Source organism: Trifolium pratense, linkage group LG3, assembly GCF_020283565.1.
Source record: "Trifolium pratense cultivar HEN17-A07 linkage group LG3, ARS_RC_1.1, whole genome shotgun sequence".
Taxonomy (NCBI): Eukaryota; Viridiplantae; Streptophyta; class Magnoliopsida; order Fabales; family Fabaceae; genus Trifolium; species Trifolium pratense.
The window spans coordinates 2144937-2159974 of NC_060061.1; the positions used below are offsets into that span (position 1 = coordinate 2144937).

Here is a 15038-nt window from a genome sequence, read left to right on the forward strand (position 1 = left end):
TTTGTTTGTCGTATTTATTTACGTTCATATTTTTCGGTGGGGATTAGTCGCTATTAACTATAGTGATTACTTTAAACCTAATCAATACGATTTAAATAAAGGTATACCTGATGCTGACATGTGTATCGTTTTTGTCATGAACAAATAAAATCTCTAAACAAGTTACTAAGGTTTGGTCTAATTGTGAGAAGTTTGAGTAGTATGCATGACGTCATGTGTTTGATCGTCTGCTCCATTATAACCACACACAAAAAATCCATAAACAAATTGTGTTCTTAAATTTTCTTTAAATGAAGTCTTAACAATTTTGATCATGCTAGCCAAAACATCACCATTTCAAGTAAAAGGAAATGAACTTCAAATCCACATACAATAATCACATCACACAGTAAAAATAAGTGGATAAAAAAAAAAACCTTGTCCCTTCATATCATAGAGGGTATACAAATAATCAAATATTCATAACACCCCTCTTACATTAACACAAACCTATTGCTTAAAAAAGCAAAGCAATCAGTTTGTTACACCTAAATGGATTTCAATAAGTTTTGCAATACATATGAAGTGAATTCCCACAAAAATACATTTAATAATTGAAAATTGATCCTCTCATTATAAGATGAGAAAAAATCATGTTCAAATCAATTGGGCCTATCTCTCTCTCTCTCTTCTTCATGGATATAAAAATTCCCTTCTCATAGGAAAAAAATACTACTATATTTATTTGGGGAATTTCAAACTTCTATGTGAGATCTAAAATCTATTATTATTTATATATTAATTAATACTATATACTATTCATAATATGGCTCAATTCATTGGATTGGATCCTACTAACTTTCTCCTCAACTTCAAGAAACACAAAAAAATTGAGCTCTACCCTCCAAGAAATTACACTATTAACAAGTCAGATTTGGCATCTCCAATGCAATTTAGAGAACGAAGAATATGGTTTTCACGACCAAGTTTTTGACCCATCAAACGGTTTACTAGTCTGTCCAAAGCCTCTTTCATCCACCAGTGTTGACAAACATCTCTTGCCTCTTTTATGCTCATCTATAAAATCCAAAATGGAAGAAATTTTCAAACAAAGTTTAGTAATTTTCGTCATTAAATAATAAGAACCATATATCAATTCAAAATGCCCTAATATTGAAATTGTTAATATTGGAAAAAACTAAAGTCCCGTATAAAATAAGATAAGATGTGAAATGAGTTTACAAAAAGTGATACTCTAAAGTTCCTCGTTATAATAAAGTGCTACGTAGAATAGAGAGATAAGACCTGAAATGATTTTATAAATAGTGACATCTTCAAGTTACAAGTTGATTTTGTAATAATAGATTAGAGTATTAAACTCAATATTCTTTTTATATATAAAATGTTTTGTCCCATTATAAAGACTTTTATTTCCACTAATTTCTTAATTGCACCCCTCTAGAATGCTCTCGATTAATCAATATGGGAAAAACACAATTTTTTTTCTAGTGTCTGAATGGATAAATATGAACTAGAGCGATTTTTAAGAATCATTAAGAAAAAAAATTAATCAACGTGTATTTATTCAAGATTACCATTATTTACAAGAAAATGTTAAGAGTGTCCCATAACACTCATTAAGGATCTAGGGCCCCGCAAGTGAACGGTGGGATTAATCCCCTTAGATTAGTCGGTTCTAAGGCCGAATACGAAATTTTCAAAAAAAACACTCATTAACGATCTAAAATAAAAAGTTTATATGAAAATATGTGAAATCAATACATATATAATTAAAATATTTAATAATCAGCGATACCCTTTTTTATATTCGTGCACGAAGTTCAATAGTGTTTTTGTAAGATGATAATATAAAAACTAACACTTGTTTATTGTTTATTCTACATACCCATGTTCTTTGACGAAGGTTTTGTTCAGGCCAAAACTCCAATTGCTCTTGAACAAGTAAAGGGAACATGTAACCATCATATAAAGTATCATATGTCTTACTCTTGAAGCTCCATTTACCCAATTTACCCTGCACCAAAATAAATAAAAAATTGTAATTAATAACCAAAGCCAACATTATTTTTAGAAAATTATCAATTTAACCTTTGAAATTATAGGTTTTGTCAATTTGATCCTAAACTTTACAAAATACTAAAATTATATCAAAAATTGAAAATTTTCTCTAATGTTTTAAAAATTCATTTTGAAATTTTGTTAATTTAAGAATAAAAAAAAAAATTAACCATTGATTTCAAGAGAACCAAATGGTGTTCTTGTAGTCTTAAACCCTTGATTTTCAAGAGAGAGGCTCCTAATACTCAAGAATTTAACTGTAAATAAAATTTAGTCAATGATTGATTTGGTTAGAATTTGAATTCGGGTTCTCGAGACCAATTCGTACGAACTCATTGACCAATTAAGTTCAATCACTTCTTGAAAACTTTCTCACCTCAACAATGCCACGCACACCAGCTTCCTCTATGGTTTCTCTCAAAGCTGCCTCTTTCTGAGATTCATCTAACTCCCAGCCTCCCTAGTATTTGGTAAACCACAAAATTATAAATAAGTTAATAAAAACAAATTAATCAAAATAATAACATTAATTATTGACTAATAATCTCTATATATTATGTACCTTTGGAAATAGCATCCCTTTCCCTTTTTGAGAACTTATAACAAGAACTTCCAATTCATCTGAAACATCTAAAGAATTTTTCTCCCCAATCTTATATCTATATGGTATACATCTGCATAAGCATAATTTCAAGCACACAATTAGTATTTTTTAAAACCATTAAAGTCAAACTCAATATAGAAACAATGCAATTTTCATTTTTAGTCCCAATTAGTCCATCATTAGAATAACAAATTAACAGTGAATTTGACAGAATCACAACAGCGCCATAATTTTGTTGAAGCTACAACATGTAGTTTTTATCGAAACCAGTCATAAAAGACACAATCAGTGCATCTTTACGACCGCGGCATAATTTTGTTGAAGCTAAAAAGTGTAGTTTTTATGGAAACCCGTTGTAAAAAGACACAATTTATAATCAAACAAACTATTTTAATGAAAACCCAGTTGAAAAAAATTTGAAGAAATTGAAGAAACGAACCCGACAACTTGACGACGACCTTTTCTATAACGTTGTAACTCTCTACCAGTACGAGAAACCAATGTCACAACATTTTCTTGTGAAACCAAAGCAACCATTTTCTAATAATAATAATAATTGTTTGGTTTTTTTGTAAAGAATAATGAAACAGAGAGAGTTTAAGGAACAGAAATAACAAGAATGAAAGGTTTGTTGAGTGGATAGCATAACGGGAAGTGAGGAAGGGGACCCCTTTTAATATTGGTAGCTGCTTGGTTAGAGAGAGAAAATGTTGTACCTTTAGAGGAGAGAGAAACCTATTTTTATATTATTTTTTTTGTATTATTCCATTTTTCATCTTTTTCTTCTACTACTAAATAAATGTTGTCTAAAGGATTTAGTGTAAAACAAGTAATTGAATAAAAATGTTAATCAAATTCATTTATTTAAAGATGAATCGCATTGTTTGAAGGTGAAAAATGCAACTGATTTGAGTTAAGAATTAATTAAGTTAGAAATTGTTAACTAAAATTTTAATAAAATAGACAAATATTAATTTATCGATTGATTACTAATTTTAGTTGTTTTAAAAAAGGACGAATCTTTCGAAATAATTTGAGTTTGATTTGTAGAATAATTTTTTGTCATATTATATTTAAACTTTTAGCAGAATTCTAGATTATCAGCTATTAATAAAACAAAAATAAAATAAAAAATATTCTAAGGCAAATGGTCGATGGTTTCCGCTTGTAAATTCAATGATACCGAATTTGATTCGTAATAGTAACAAAATCACAAATTATTTTTTTTTAAAAAAATGGAATATATTATAACCGGCGAACAACCCTTGCTAGCACACAATGTGCCAGAAAAGACCTCAAGTGTTTACAAAATCACAAATGTTATTTGAAATTTTAAGTGGTAAATATTAAAAATTATGATTGAGTTACTTTACACTAAATTCACTCTATCAATTTGTACCAAAAATAAAATTCACTCTATCAATTATTTTTAAAATAAAATAAAAATTGAGAAAAGGGTAATGACGTTGGACATGAGACCCACTTGGAAGAGGATTTTACTGGAATACTAATGCACAGGTCCTGCAGACACGTGTGAATGACGTGGCATGTAACTTTTTATGTGGCTGTCAATATCCTTTGGCTTGTGTGGTGTTATTTTGGGAAAAGGATTACATGTTTTATCTGCGTTAACACATCAATTATTATCGATCTACCGTATGATCAAAAAATAATGGTTGATATTAAAATTATGTTTAAATTACACTGATCAATCAGAACTATTTAAATTGTTACATACTTTTTTTGGGGTTGGTTTTGTCGGTATCTGTGTTGATTGGGAGGATTCGAGGGTGCATATTGTTAATGTGTACTCACCGTGTAGTATTTCTAGTAAAAGAAAACTTTGGGAGGATCTTTTGAATTTGAAGAGAGAATGTGGCGGTGAATGGTGCATCGGAGGTGATTTTAATGCTGTCCTTCATACTTCGGAAAGAAGAGGTAGTAGTGCTGATAGTCGATTGGCAGAAACTAATAATTTCAAACAGTTTGTAGATGATATGGAGGTTGTCGATGTACCAGTTTTGGGCAAAAAAAATTTCATGGTTCAGTCATGATGGTTTATCTATGAGCAGGCTTGATAGGTTTTTGATGACTGATGGTTTTATAGGAAAGAGTGGTATCACAGGTCAATGGATTGGCGACCGTGACATATCCGATCATTGTCCAGTGTGGACTCTTTGTTCGCAAAATAATTGGGGCCCTAAACCCTTTAGGGTGGTGAACGGATGGTTAGAGCATCCCGATTTCAAAAAATTCGTGGATTCTTCTTGGAAGAGTTACAATGTTAAAGGTAAAAAGGCATTTGTCTTGAAAGAAAAATTAAAGTTGCTGAAAGAGAGCTTGAAGAGTTGGAACAAAGAGGTGTTTGGTATTCTTGACCTCAACATTGAGAAGACGGTCAAGGATATTAATGATTTTGAAGGTCTTTTGGAGAATAATGATGGTGACTTGGACTATTTAAAGAGGGAGGGTCTGAACAAAGAATTTTGGAACCAACTTAATTACAAGGACAATCTTCTTAAACAAAAATCAAGAACGAAGTGGTTAAAAGAAGGTGATTCTAATTCTAGATTTTTCCATCAATCTATTAAAGGTAGGAGGAGACGTAATCAATTGGTGGCCCTTAGAGATGGTGATCATTGGGTGCAAGGAGTCGATGAAATAAAAAAATTCGTGAAACATTTCTTTGTCAACAACTTCACCGAGGAGTGGAGTAATCGACCTCACCTTGATGGTATTTCCTTTCCTACTTTATCGTTGAATGATAATTTATTTCTTATGGCTCCCTTTTCCGTGGATGAGGTCCGTGATGTTGTGTGGAATAGTGATGGTAATAAATGTCCTGGCCTTGATGGTTTTAATTTCAATTTTTTGAAAGCTTGTTGGGATACTTTGAAAGGTGACATTATGGAATTCGTTCATGATTTTCATAGTAATGCTATTCTTCCAAAAGCGATAACAACATCGTTTTTGGCTTTGATACCAAAGAAAGATAATCCTCAGACATTGTATGATTATAGGCCTATCTGTTTAGTAGGTAGTTTGTACAAAATCATTTCAAAAGTCTTAGCAACAAGATTAAAGAAAGTGTTAGGAAATTTGATATCTAAGTGTCAGTCGGCGTTCCTCCCAAACAGGCAAATTCTGGATGGGGTGTTGGTTGTGAATGAATTGATCGATTTGGCAAAGAGAAAGAAGGATAAATGTTTGTTACTGAAAGTGGATTTTGAAAGGGCTTATGATACGGTGAACTGGGATTATTTGGGCTATATGATGAAACGTATGGGTTTTTCGCAAGGATGGATGAAATGGATGAGAGCTTGTGTTTTTAATAGTTCGATGTCGGTTTTAGTTAACGGGAGTCCTACAGAAGATTTCTCGGTTGGTAAAGGATTGAGGCAAGGTGATCCGCTCTCCCCTTTCCTTTTCTTAATAGCAGCTGAAGGGCTCACACGTTTGATGCAGAAAGGAGTGGATATCGGTAGTTTCCACAGTTACAAGGTAAGTGATGTACTTCAATTTCACACATTGCAATTTGCGGATGATACTATTATGATAGGAGAGGGTAATTGGGACAACCTATGGACTTTAAAAACTGTGCTGCGCAGCTTTGAGTTAGTGTCAGGTCTGAAAGTCAATTTTTTTAAAAGCAAATTGTACGGTATCAATCTTGAAGATTCTTTTTTAGAAGCTGCATCTTCTTTCCTTCTCTGTGAAGTGGATTCCATTCCATTCTGCTTTTTAGGAATTCCAGTTGGAGCCAACCCTAGGAGAAAGATAACTTGGAATCCTATTGTGGAATCTATGAGAAATCGTCTTAATAGTTGGAATAGTCGTAATCTATCAATCGGTGGAAGAGTCACTCTCATAAATTCGGTGTTATCGAGTTTACCACTTTATTTTTTCTCTTTTTTCAAAGCTCCGGTTTGTGTTTTAAAAGAATTGGTTAATATCCAAAGGAAATTTTTGTGGGGAGGGAGTTCGGAGAACAAGAAGATTTGTTGGGTGAGTTGGGATACTATATGTCTCCCTAAAGAAAAAGGAGGGTTGGGCATCAAGAATCTTAATTTATTTAAGGGTAAATGATCATTTACCCCCCTGCAAAATAAGCAAATTTTCGTTTACCCCCCTGCACAGATTTTTTTTCTGTTTACCCCCTTGCAAAAAATAGATTCCCACATTTCGCCCCCTGGGTGTACAGCAGGACAAGTGACTATGCAAACCTGTTGACGTGGCTTGTACATGTGGAAAAAATCATTTATATTTATTTTTTAAATTCCACGTCAGATAATATTTTTTAAAAAAATAAAAAATATTTTTTTCCTACAAAATAAAAAAAAAAATCTGTTTTGTTTCCCCAAAATTTTTTTAAAAAATTCCTACAAAAAAAATTAATTTTTTTTTCATACAAATGATTTTAAAAAAATTTCCAGCAAAAAAAAAATTTCCTCCCAAAATAAAAAAAATAAAAGAATTTTCTTATTTTGCTCCCAAAATAAAAATTTATTCCGAAATAAAGTTTATTTCCGAAATAAAAATTTTAAAGATTTATTTTCAAACTTTTTGAATTAAAAAAAACATAATCTTTATTTTTTAAAAACAAAACTTTATTTTTTGTTATTCTCTTTGAATTAAAAAAAATAGAAAAAGATTTTGAAAAAAAATATAAAATAGAAAAACAAGTTTTATTGGTGTTTTCTTCTTCTATCAAAACCATTTGCCCTAAAACTAGAAAAATATAAAGAAGCAAAAGACAATAATGAAGTAGAAGATGATTTCGGCGACTGAAGAAGACGACGACGAATACAATCATGACGGTGGAAGCAAACGATTACGGCGAAGATTCTGTTTTTTTTAATTCAAAAAGATTTGAAAATAAATCTTTATTTTTGGAGTAAAATAAGAAAATTCGTTTTTTATTTTATTTTAGGAAAAAAATACTCAATAATTTTGTATGAAAAAAAAAGTTATTTCTAGGAAATGTTTTTTAAAATTTTGAAAAAAAAAAAAATTCGTTTTCTAAATTTTGTAGGAAAAATAATTTTAATTTTAATTTTTTTAAAAAAATATTATTTGACGTGGAATTTAAAATTAAATATAAATGATTTTTTTCCATGTGTACAAGCCACTTCAGCAAATTTGCACAGTCACTTGTCCTGCTGTACACCCAGGGGGCGAAATAAGAGAATCTATTTTTTGCAGGGGGGTAAACAGAAAAAAAAATCTGTGCAGGGGGGTAAACGAAAATTTCCTTATTTTGCAGGGGGGTAAATGATCATTTACCCTTTATTTAATCAAGCCTTACTTAGCAAATGGAAATGGAGAGGGATTTGTGAACCAAATTCTAGTTGGTCCAAGTTGCTTGCTTATAGATATGGCTCTTTGTATTCAAATTTCTTGGATCAAGTGGTTTGCGAAGGTAGGAGACAATCGATTTGGTGGCATGACTTATTGAAGATAGGCAGAGAAGATAATGGCGACTGGTTTCGATCAAATATAAGTAATGTGCTGGGACAAGGGAATGCAATTCGATTTTGGAAAGACAAGTGGTATGGACCTGATTGTTTGCGGGATTTATATCCAGCTTTATATTTTAAAACTTCTATGACAAATTGTTTTGTAGCAGACACAGGTTTTGAACATAATGAAAAATGGTTTTGGAATATTTGTTGGGCTGAAACATTGTCTTCAACCGAGTCAGAAGAAGCAGAAGAGTTATTGTATTTGTTGGCCGATATTAGTCCTAAGCAGGACAAAATGGATAGCATGAGATGGATACCAGATCATAGCGGTAATTTTTCTGTGAATTCGGCATATCAATTCCTTCTAAATAGTGTTGAATCAACTATAGTAAATGAGAATGTTGTGCATGCTTTGAATCAGTTATGGTTGAATGATGTTCCATCAAAAGTAAATGTTTTTGGATGGAGGTTATTATTAGAAAGATTACCGACCCGTATGGCTTTGGTGAGGAAAGGGATTATTGTTAATCATCGTGAATGGTGTTGCGCTTTTTGTTATAGAGAAGAGGAAGACATTAATCATTTGTTTTTTAATTGCTCTTTCTCACTATGTGTGTGGAAGAATATTTTTAGGTGGATGAAAGTGACTTATATTCATTTTGAGGAGGTTTGGAGCCACTTCAACAGTTTTGGGGCTTTGGTGAAGAATAATAAAAATGCTAAAGGCCGCCATCTAATTTGGTTAGCAACCACGTGGAGTTTATGGCGCGCTCGAAACAACACAATGTTTAGAGGAGTTGTTGATAATGTGTCTGTCATAGTGGATCAGATTATTTTTATTACGTGGTTTTGGTTTATAGGTCGTATAGGGAACAATTCTTGTTATAAGTTCTCTGATTGGTGTATTGATCCATTAGCCTGCCTCCATAGTATATAATGGAGATTCACCGAATTGTAAGGGTTGAGTACACCTTATACTCCTTATAATTCAATTATTTGCTTATCAAAAAAAAAAAAACTATTTAATTATTTTTAAACAGTTGAGATTATTTACTGCATGTAACTGTATATGAAGCAGTAGTCAATTTAGGTCCCTTATTTTATAAGTTTAATTTAGGGTTTATTTGAAACTTGGGAATGTAAAACCTAACTTAATCTGAATTTGATTGTAGTAAAATTATAGGTATTTGATTTGATTCGATTAAGTTGAATTAAATTTAGGTAATTTTGTACCCAAAAAAAAATTAGGCATAACTTATAAGTCATAGTTAAGACGTCAATGGTGATATTGTCAAATTGAATATTTTTATAACGGTTTACAAATTTAAAATTTCATAGTTGTGTGTAAATTTTAGTGATGTTTCTTATTTCATATACAAATAAAAGATAATTAATCATAACTACATTATGTGTCATTTAATTTAATTTAAAGTTTTAAAGAGATGATTTATCTATTTTTCATGTCATTTTTTTGTGTTTAATAGTTTAGTGACTAAAATTTTATCTTGTTCAATGTTCAAACATCAGTTGCTACATATGTAATATGATGTTCATATCAACTCAGTTAAATTCAATGGGACATCAAACGGAATCTTCAATTCATCCAAATAATATAAAATCTATATTAAATTGTGGTGACCATCGCAACATATAATTCATCAAAATTATATTTTTAGTTCTTATATAAAATTGTGATCTCGTTATTATAACTAGAGTAGAGCTGAATATATGATTAAGATCCACGGACCAATATTTATAACATGTTATTTTGGACCGTATGACTTGAACCGTTAAGATCATAGATTATACAGGTTAAATCTGCGAGTTCGCATATTGACCTACGTGACAAGTCTATTTTTTATTAATATTTAATTATACCTTTTATCACTTATAATTTGACTTATGTCTAATACTAAACATTTCACTAGATATAAAGAAATCTAAATTTAAATAAAAAATACTCGTAACACTCTTTTTTTTTTTTTTTTTATATATAATCTCTTTTTTTTTACAGCTTTTTTTTTTATATAATCTCGTAACACTCTATTTCGAGATATATTGCTCTCTTTTTTTCCTTCACGACAAATAATAAATAGACATTATTCTTCCTCTTTGATTTACATATAAAAGATAGATAGATAAATCATAAAATGTCAAAACCAGGCGTGTATCGTTTCTAATTTTTTTTATGGATTCAATTCACGACATTCACTATGTAGAGAAGATAGATAATATCATAAATAAAAATGACATAAACTATATAAATGGCCAAAAAATTATTAAATATCATCATTTGTAGTTTTTTTATTCACTATTTATCTGCAGGGTTAATCAATAAAAATATCACAGCAACTCTTTGAGCTCTTGACGGGTACATCATATATTGGCTGCTGCCTGCTGCCTGCTGCCATGTGAAAAATTGAAGTTCATTTACATTTTAATTACAAAGTTTAATTATAAACGTCAAACTAACTAATAATGTGAATATAATTAAAACGTTAATTATCAAATGTCAAACCAACTAATAATGTGAAAAGTAATTAAAAATACAACCTCATTTCAAAATGATCTAGCAGAAAATAAGTCGTTAGAGTATCAAGAAATTGTTGAGCAAAGTTCGAAAGGGAAATCGTTGACAAAAAAGTTCAGTGAAAGTAATTTATATAATATAAAAAGTCTTATAGCTCAAATTACAAATGATGTATACAATGACAAAGCACTCACAAGTTACAACATATGAATCGATTGAGAGTTTGAATTCGAGTTTGAGTTTTCTGATTTTAAAAAACTTGGGTAGGATTGATAATACTGTTGTGGTAAGTGTGCGGTGAGTTAAGCCTCACATTGTTTAAAAAATTTATAAGTGAGATAATTTATAAACCTATTGCCGGCTATGTTTGGATTGATGGAAAGTGGTGGAATGGAATGGAACAGAGTGGGATAGAGTCAGATACCATTGTTTGGTTTTGTAAAAACTTAATGGAATGGAATGGAGTAGGATGGAACCCATTCCATCCAATACCATTCATTCATCCAATTTTTCATTCCCCCCAATTTGGGGTGTATGCAATGGAACGGAACACATTAATAAAATAATTACAATTTTATCCTATTACAATTTCATAACTTGTTCTTCCCATCTTTTCTGTTCGTCATTCATTCCTCTCACTCTCTTCTTCAACTCTTAACCGGACTTCTTGCAGAAAGACGTTCCTCTAATATGTCAGTGAAACTACAAACATTACTACCACTGTGTTCGGTTAGATATAATCTAAATTAATAAAAGTAGCCATAAACACTACTAGAAAAAAATCGAATTAGGACGGAATTTTGTGACGGAAAGTTTTTCTGTCCCAAAATAATTAAATTGGGACGGAATTTGTGACGATTTTCTATCCTTAATATTTTATTAAAAAATCATTTATTAGTTTGGGACGGAATGTATATTTTGTCTCCAATTTGAGACGGATTGACATTTCTGTCACAAAGTTGGGACGGAGTTTTATTTCTGTCTCATATTTTGACAAATTTTTTGTTTTATTAAAAAAATACTGAAAAATAAAGGAGGGAATATTGGCTCCAATAAGGTTAAAATAATTGGTAGTAAAATATTTTGACAAATTTTGTATTTTATTCAAAAATTTACTGAAAAATAGAGGGGGAATATTGGCGCCAATAATGTTAAAATATTTTTATTTTTTTTGGTAAGTGTTAAAATAATTGTTAGTACTTAGTATAGTAGATTAAGTGTTGGAAGAGGAAAAAGAAAAGGGTTGGAAGAAAATCTAAAATCTAAAATTCCTCTCCAACAGAGAAGAAAACCTAATCGCTCGTCTCAACGCCACCACTCTCTCCTCCTCTCAACTTAATCGCTCTCTTCTTGGAACTCGTTCTTCCTTTTCGAGATCTCGTTCATCTGTGCTTGTCTTCAATCAAGGTATGCGATTATATTTTTTCTTCACCCTAATCCTCTTATCCCTAATTCTCCCTTTGGTGTTTTCCCCTTCAATTTGGTGTTTTTCCATTCTATTTCGCGCTCATTCCGTCATTCTCTTTGTTCAGTTCCACCAAAATCCTAATTCCAGATCCATTACCACGCTGAAAAGTAAGACCATCTGTTATTTATATTTTTGCATTTTCGAAAACGAAAGTGAAAATTTTAATAACATCATTAAACAGGTTGCTGTTGGGAATGGGCAGTGGCGGCGAGGAGGAATTGGCGGCGCAGGGTTTGTATGACTGTAAGATTAGGGTTTGTATTTCTAACTTATTACTATTTTGTTAATTTACTTTTTTTACTTGATAGTTCTAACATAATTTTATTTGCTTATTTATTTACTTGTTGTGTCTCATAATAGTATAGTATTCTTAATTGCTCATTAGTTTTATGTTCTGATTTTTGTTGTCTTTCTTGATTATGTTGTTTTATATATATTTAGCAAATCTCATGTCCTAGTCTATGGAATGAAAGGAACAATAGCTGAAATAAAGCTATACCTTGTCTATATGGTACATCAATTCTTTTACTTACCTTGTACCCTTATTACTTTGTTTTCTGCTTATGCAATATCAACCCCTTTACTCATTTGCTCCCTCTATTATCCATTTTATGACATTTTTGCCTATTTTCTTTGTTTAGAGTTGAAAGAAAAACTGTACAAATCTAATCGGAATGAGAAAGTTTTTAAGTTCTTATTCTTGCTAAACAGTTGATGATGTAAGTTCTCAAACCCAACCCTTCAATTTTTTTATTCTTTAATTTCACTTATATTATTATTATGATTTCTTTGTTTTATCACTTCTCTATATGATGATAAAAATTTGTTTGATTTAACTATAAAAAGATAATTTGTTTGAAACCAATATTTTACATCACGAGACAATGTGATTGAATGACTTGACAAAATTGTTTTTATTTTCTTTTAAAGTTTGTGTGCTGCAATGATTTTATTTTTTAGGATTGACATAATGGTGTGGGCAAAGTAATTTACATGATATATTTGATATTTTCTTGTATTCTATGAATGACATAATTGTGAGGGTCTAGTGTGGAGTTGAATGACATACTCAAGTGGATTGTTTTATGCTTCTCATGTTGTATGTGGACTATATCTATGAGGGTTTGGTGTGGAGTATATATTGGTTATGGTACAGGGCTGGTATGTGGCTTAAAGGTTAGGATACATGAATCAAAGGTGTTGATGATGGACGTCTTATTTGCTTGGTTTTTCCTGCTAGTAGTTTGGTTGTGTTTTGTTTGTTTCTAGGTGTGCTTCTTTTTTAGTAGATCAAGGGTCTGGTGTCTCATGATTAGAATTGGAGTATTGGTAGTAATATGTTGGATACAATAAGTTAATTTATACTGTACTCATTGTGAATTTTAAGTTGTATACTACTGTTATAAGTGTTTTGTTATGAAGTTATTTTCCCCTTTAGTTTTAACTTGGTTTGTGCAAGTAGAAAAAAGTCTAGACTTGTAGATATCTAACAATCCAATGTTCAAGTAATTTAAGGCTTAGTTGGATGTGATATTAATGTGTTATTATGCTTGTTATCCTATTACTATAATTTGAGGTTGATGTATGTTTAATATTAGGCTTGTTTTCCTATTATTACTCATATTTGCTACTCTTTTTTTCAACTAGTTAATTCTGAATCTATAAGAAAAATGTGTTTTGTTTTTAAGATTCTGAGTTCTCTAGCTAGATGACTAGTGCTTTCGGGTTTGTTTTGTTTAGCCTGACCTTGGTTTTGGATTTCTGAGATTTAATGTTGCCTATCTTTTTCTCTCTGCAGCTGGGATTCTGTTTTGAGCATCTGTTTTGTGCTGGTGGTTTTTGGGCTTGTTTGGCTGATCTGTTTTGTTATGCTTGAGGCATTTCATATTTTTTGGCCTGCATTTATCTGCGACTAAGGCAACTGATTATAAAAGGAATGCTGCAAGCTAAACATGCAAATATAGATACGGATTTAATGGATTTAGATGAAGTAATATTTGATGATTTTGGAATGTAGAAAATTATTTAAAGTATGAAATTTTGTAGGCACCTTCAAGTTATTAGAACTTCAACGTTTTGGATGTATTGATAAAACTTTGATATTTTGTTATTGAGATACTTATGTTTATGATGGAATGATTGATGTTTGCAAACAGTTTGTAGTTTGGGGTGAATTTTTGTTATGTGAGATACTTATGTTTATATGGAATGATTGATGTTTGCAAACAGTCTGTAGTTTGGGATGAATTTTTTAAACTAATAAAAGCATTAATAGGTGGAAAAATTATAAATTAAACCAGTCACCCATAATTTATCTGTGACGGAATTTTTGTATAATTATGTCCCAACATTTGGAAATAAATAAATAAATTGGGACGGATTGCAAGTAATCTGTCGCCAAATTGGGACGGAAATTAAGAAATTTGTCGCAATATTGGGACGGAATGTATTAATGTGTATAACCAAATAATTATATTTCGTCCCTAAGTCTGTCTCGAATGTGTGACGGAAGTAAAAATTCCGTCCCCAACAAATTGCGACGAGCGAATTGCGACGAAAATATTTTGTCCCAAATTCTGTCCCAAAATGAAATCGGGACGGAAATTTGTACTACTGTGCGACAGAAAATTCCGTCCCAGATTAATTTTTTTCTAGTAGTGAAAACTCTATCAATCAAAGTAGTCTTCTAGGATGTATCGATAAAAAAAAAAAGGTAGTCTTCTAGGAGTATAGCAAAGTCATTTACTTATAGTTCTTATGAAGTTGATAAATAAATGTTGTTTGACTTGATTTAATTTGTTTCTTTTAAACATGGTTTGATTTGTTTATGTATGAATTCATAATTGAAGTTGATTTTATTCTTTGATAGTTATTAAGAATGTCGATTGAATATGTATTTGTATTTTGGAGTGTTGA

At 30.9% G+C, this 15038-nt stretch overlaps 2 protein-coding genes and 1 long non-coding RNA gene across 4 annotated transcripts; 2 read left to right on the forward strand and 1 right to left on the reverse strand.

The window, feature by feature from the left end:
* Positions 1 to 381: 381 nt before the first annotated feature.
* On the reverse strand, positions 382 to 3324 carry LOC123917076 (nudix hydrolase 18, mitochondrial-like). Of its 2 annotated transcripts, XM_045968697.1 has the most exons (6): positions 3102 to 3324; positions 2621 to 2732; positions 2435 to 2518; positions 2002 to 2014; positions 1886 to 1929; positions 382 to 1056 (listed from the first exon to the last, which is right to left on the reverse strand). In XM_045968697.1, the coding sequence occupies exons 1-6, from the start codon at positions 3197 to 3199 to the stop codon at positions 892 to 894; spliced, it is 516 nt and encodes a 171-aa protein (XP_045824653.1). In that variant the 5' UTR covers positions 3200 to 3324; the 3' UTR covers positions 382 to 891. The 2 variants fall into 2 exon arrangements, with proteins under 2 accessions (XP_045824653.1, XP_045824652.1); XM_045968696.1 differs by having other exon boundaries at positions 1886 to 2014; positions 3102 to 3322.
* A 4609-nt stretch (positions 3325 to 7933) lies between these two features.
* On the forward strand, positions 7934 to 9061 carry LOC123913521. Its single transcript, XM_045964293.1, has one exon. The coding sequence runs from the start codon at positions 7934 to 7936 to the stop codon at positions 9059 to 9061; it is 1128 nt and encodes a 375-aa protein (XP_045820249.1).
* A 2797-nt stretch (positions 9062 to 11858) lies between these two features.
* On the forward strand, positions 11859 to 14381 carry LOC123912701. The gene is made up of 6 exons (XR_006811443.1): positions 11859 to 12061; positions 12187 to 12229; positions 12304 to 12376; positions 12564 to 12633; positions 12764 to 12841; positions 13921 to 14381. It is a non-coding gene; the product is annotated as an uncharacterized LOC123912701 (long non-coding RNA).
* The last annotated feature ends 657 nt before the right edge of the window (positions 14382 to 15038 follow it).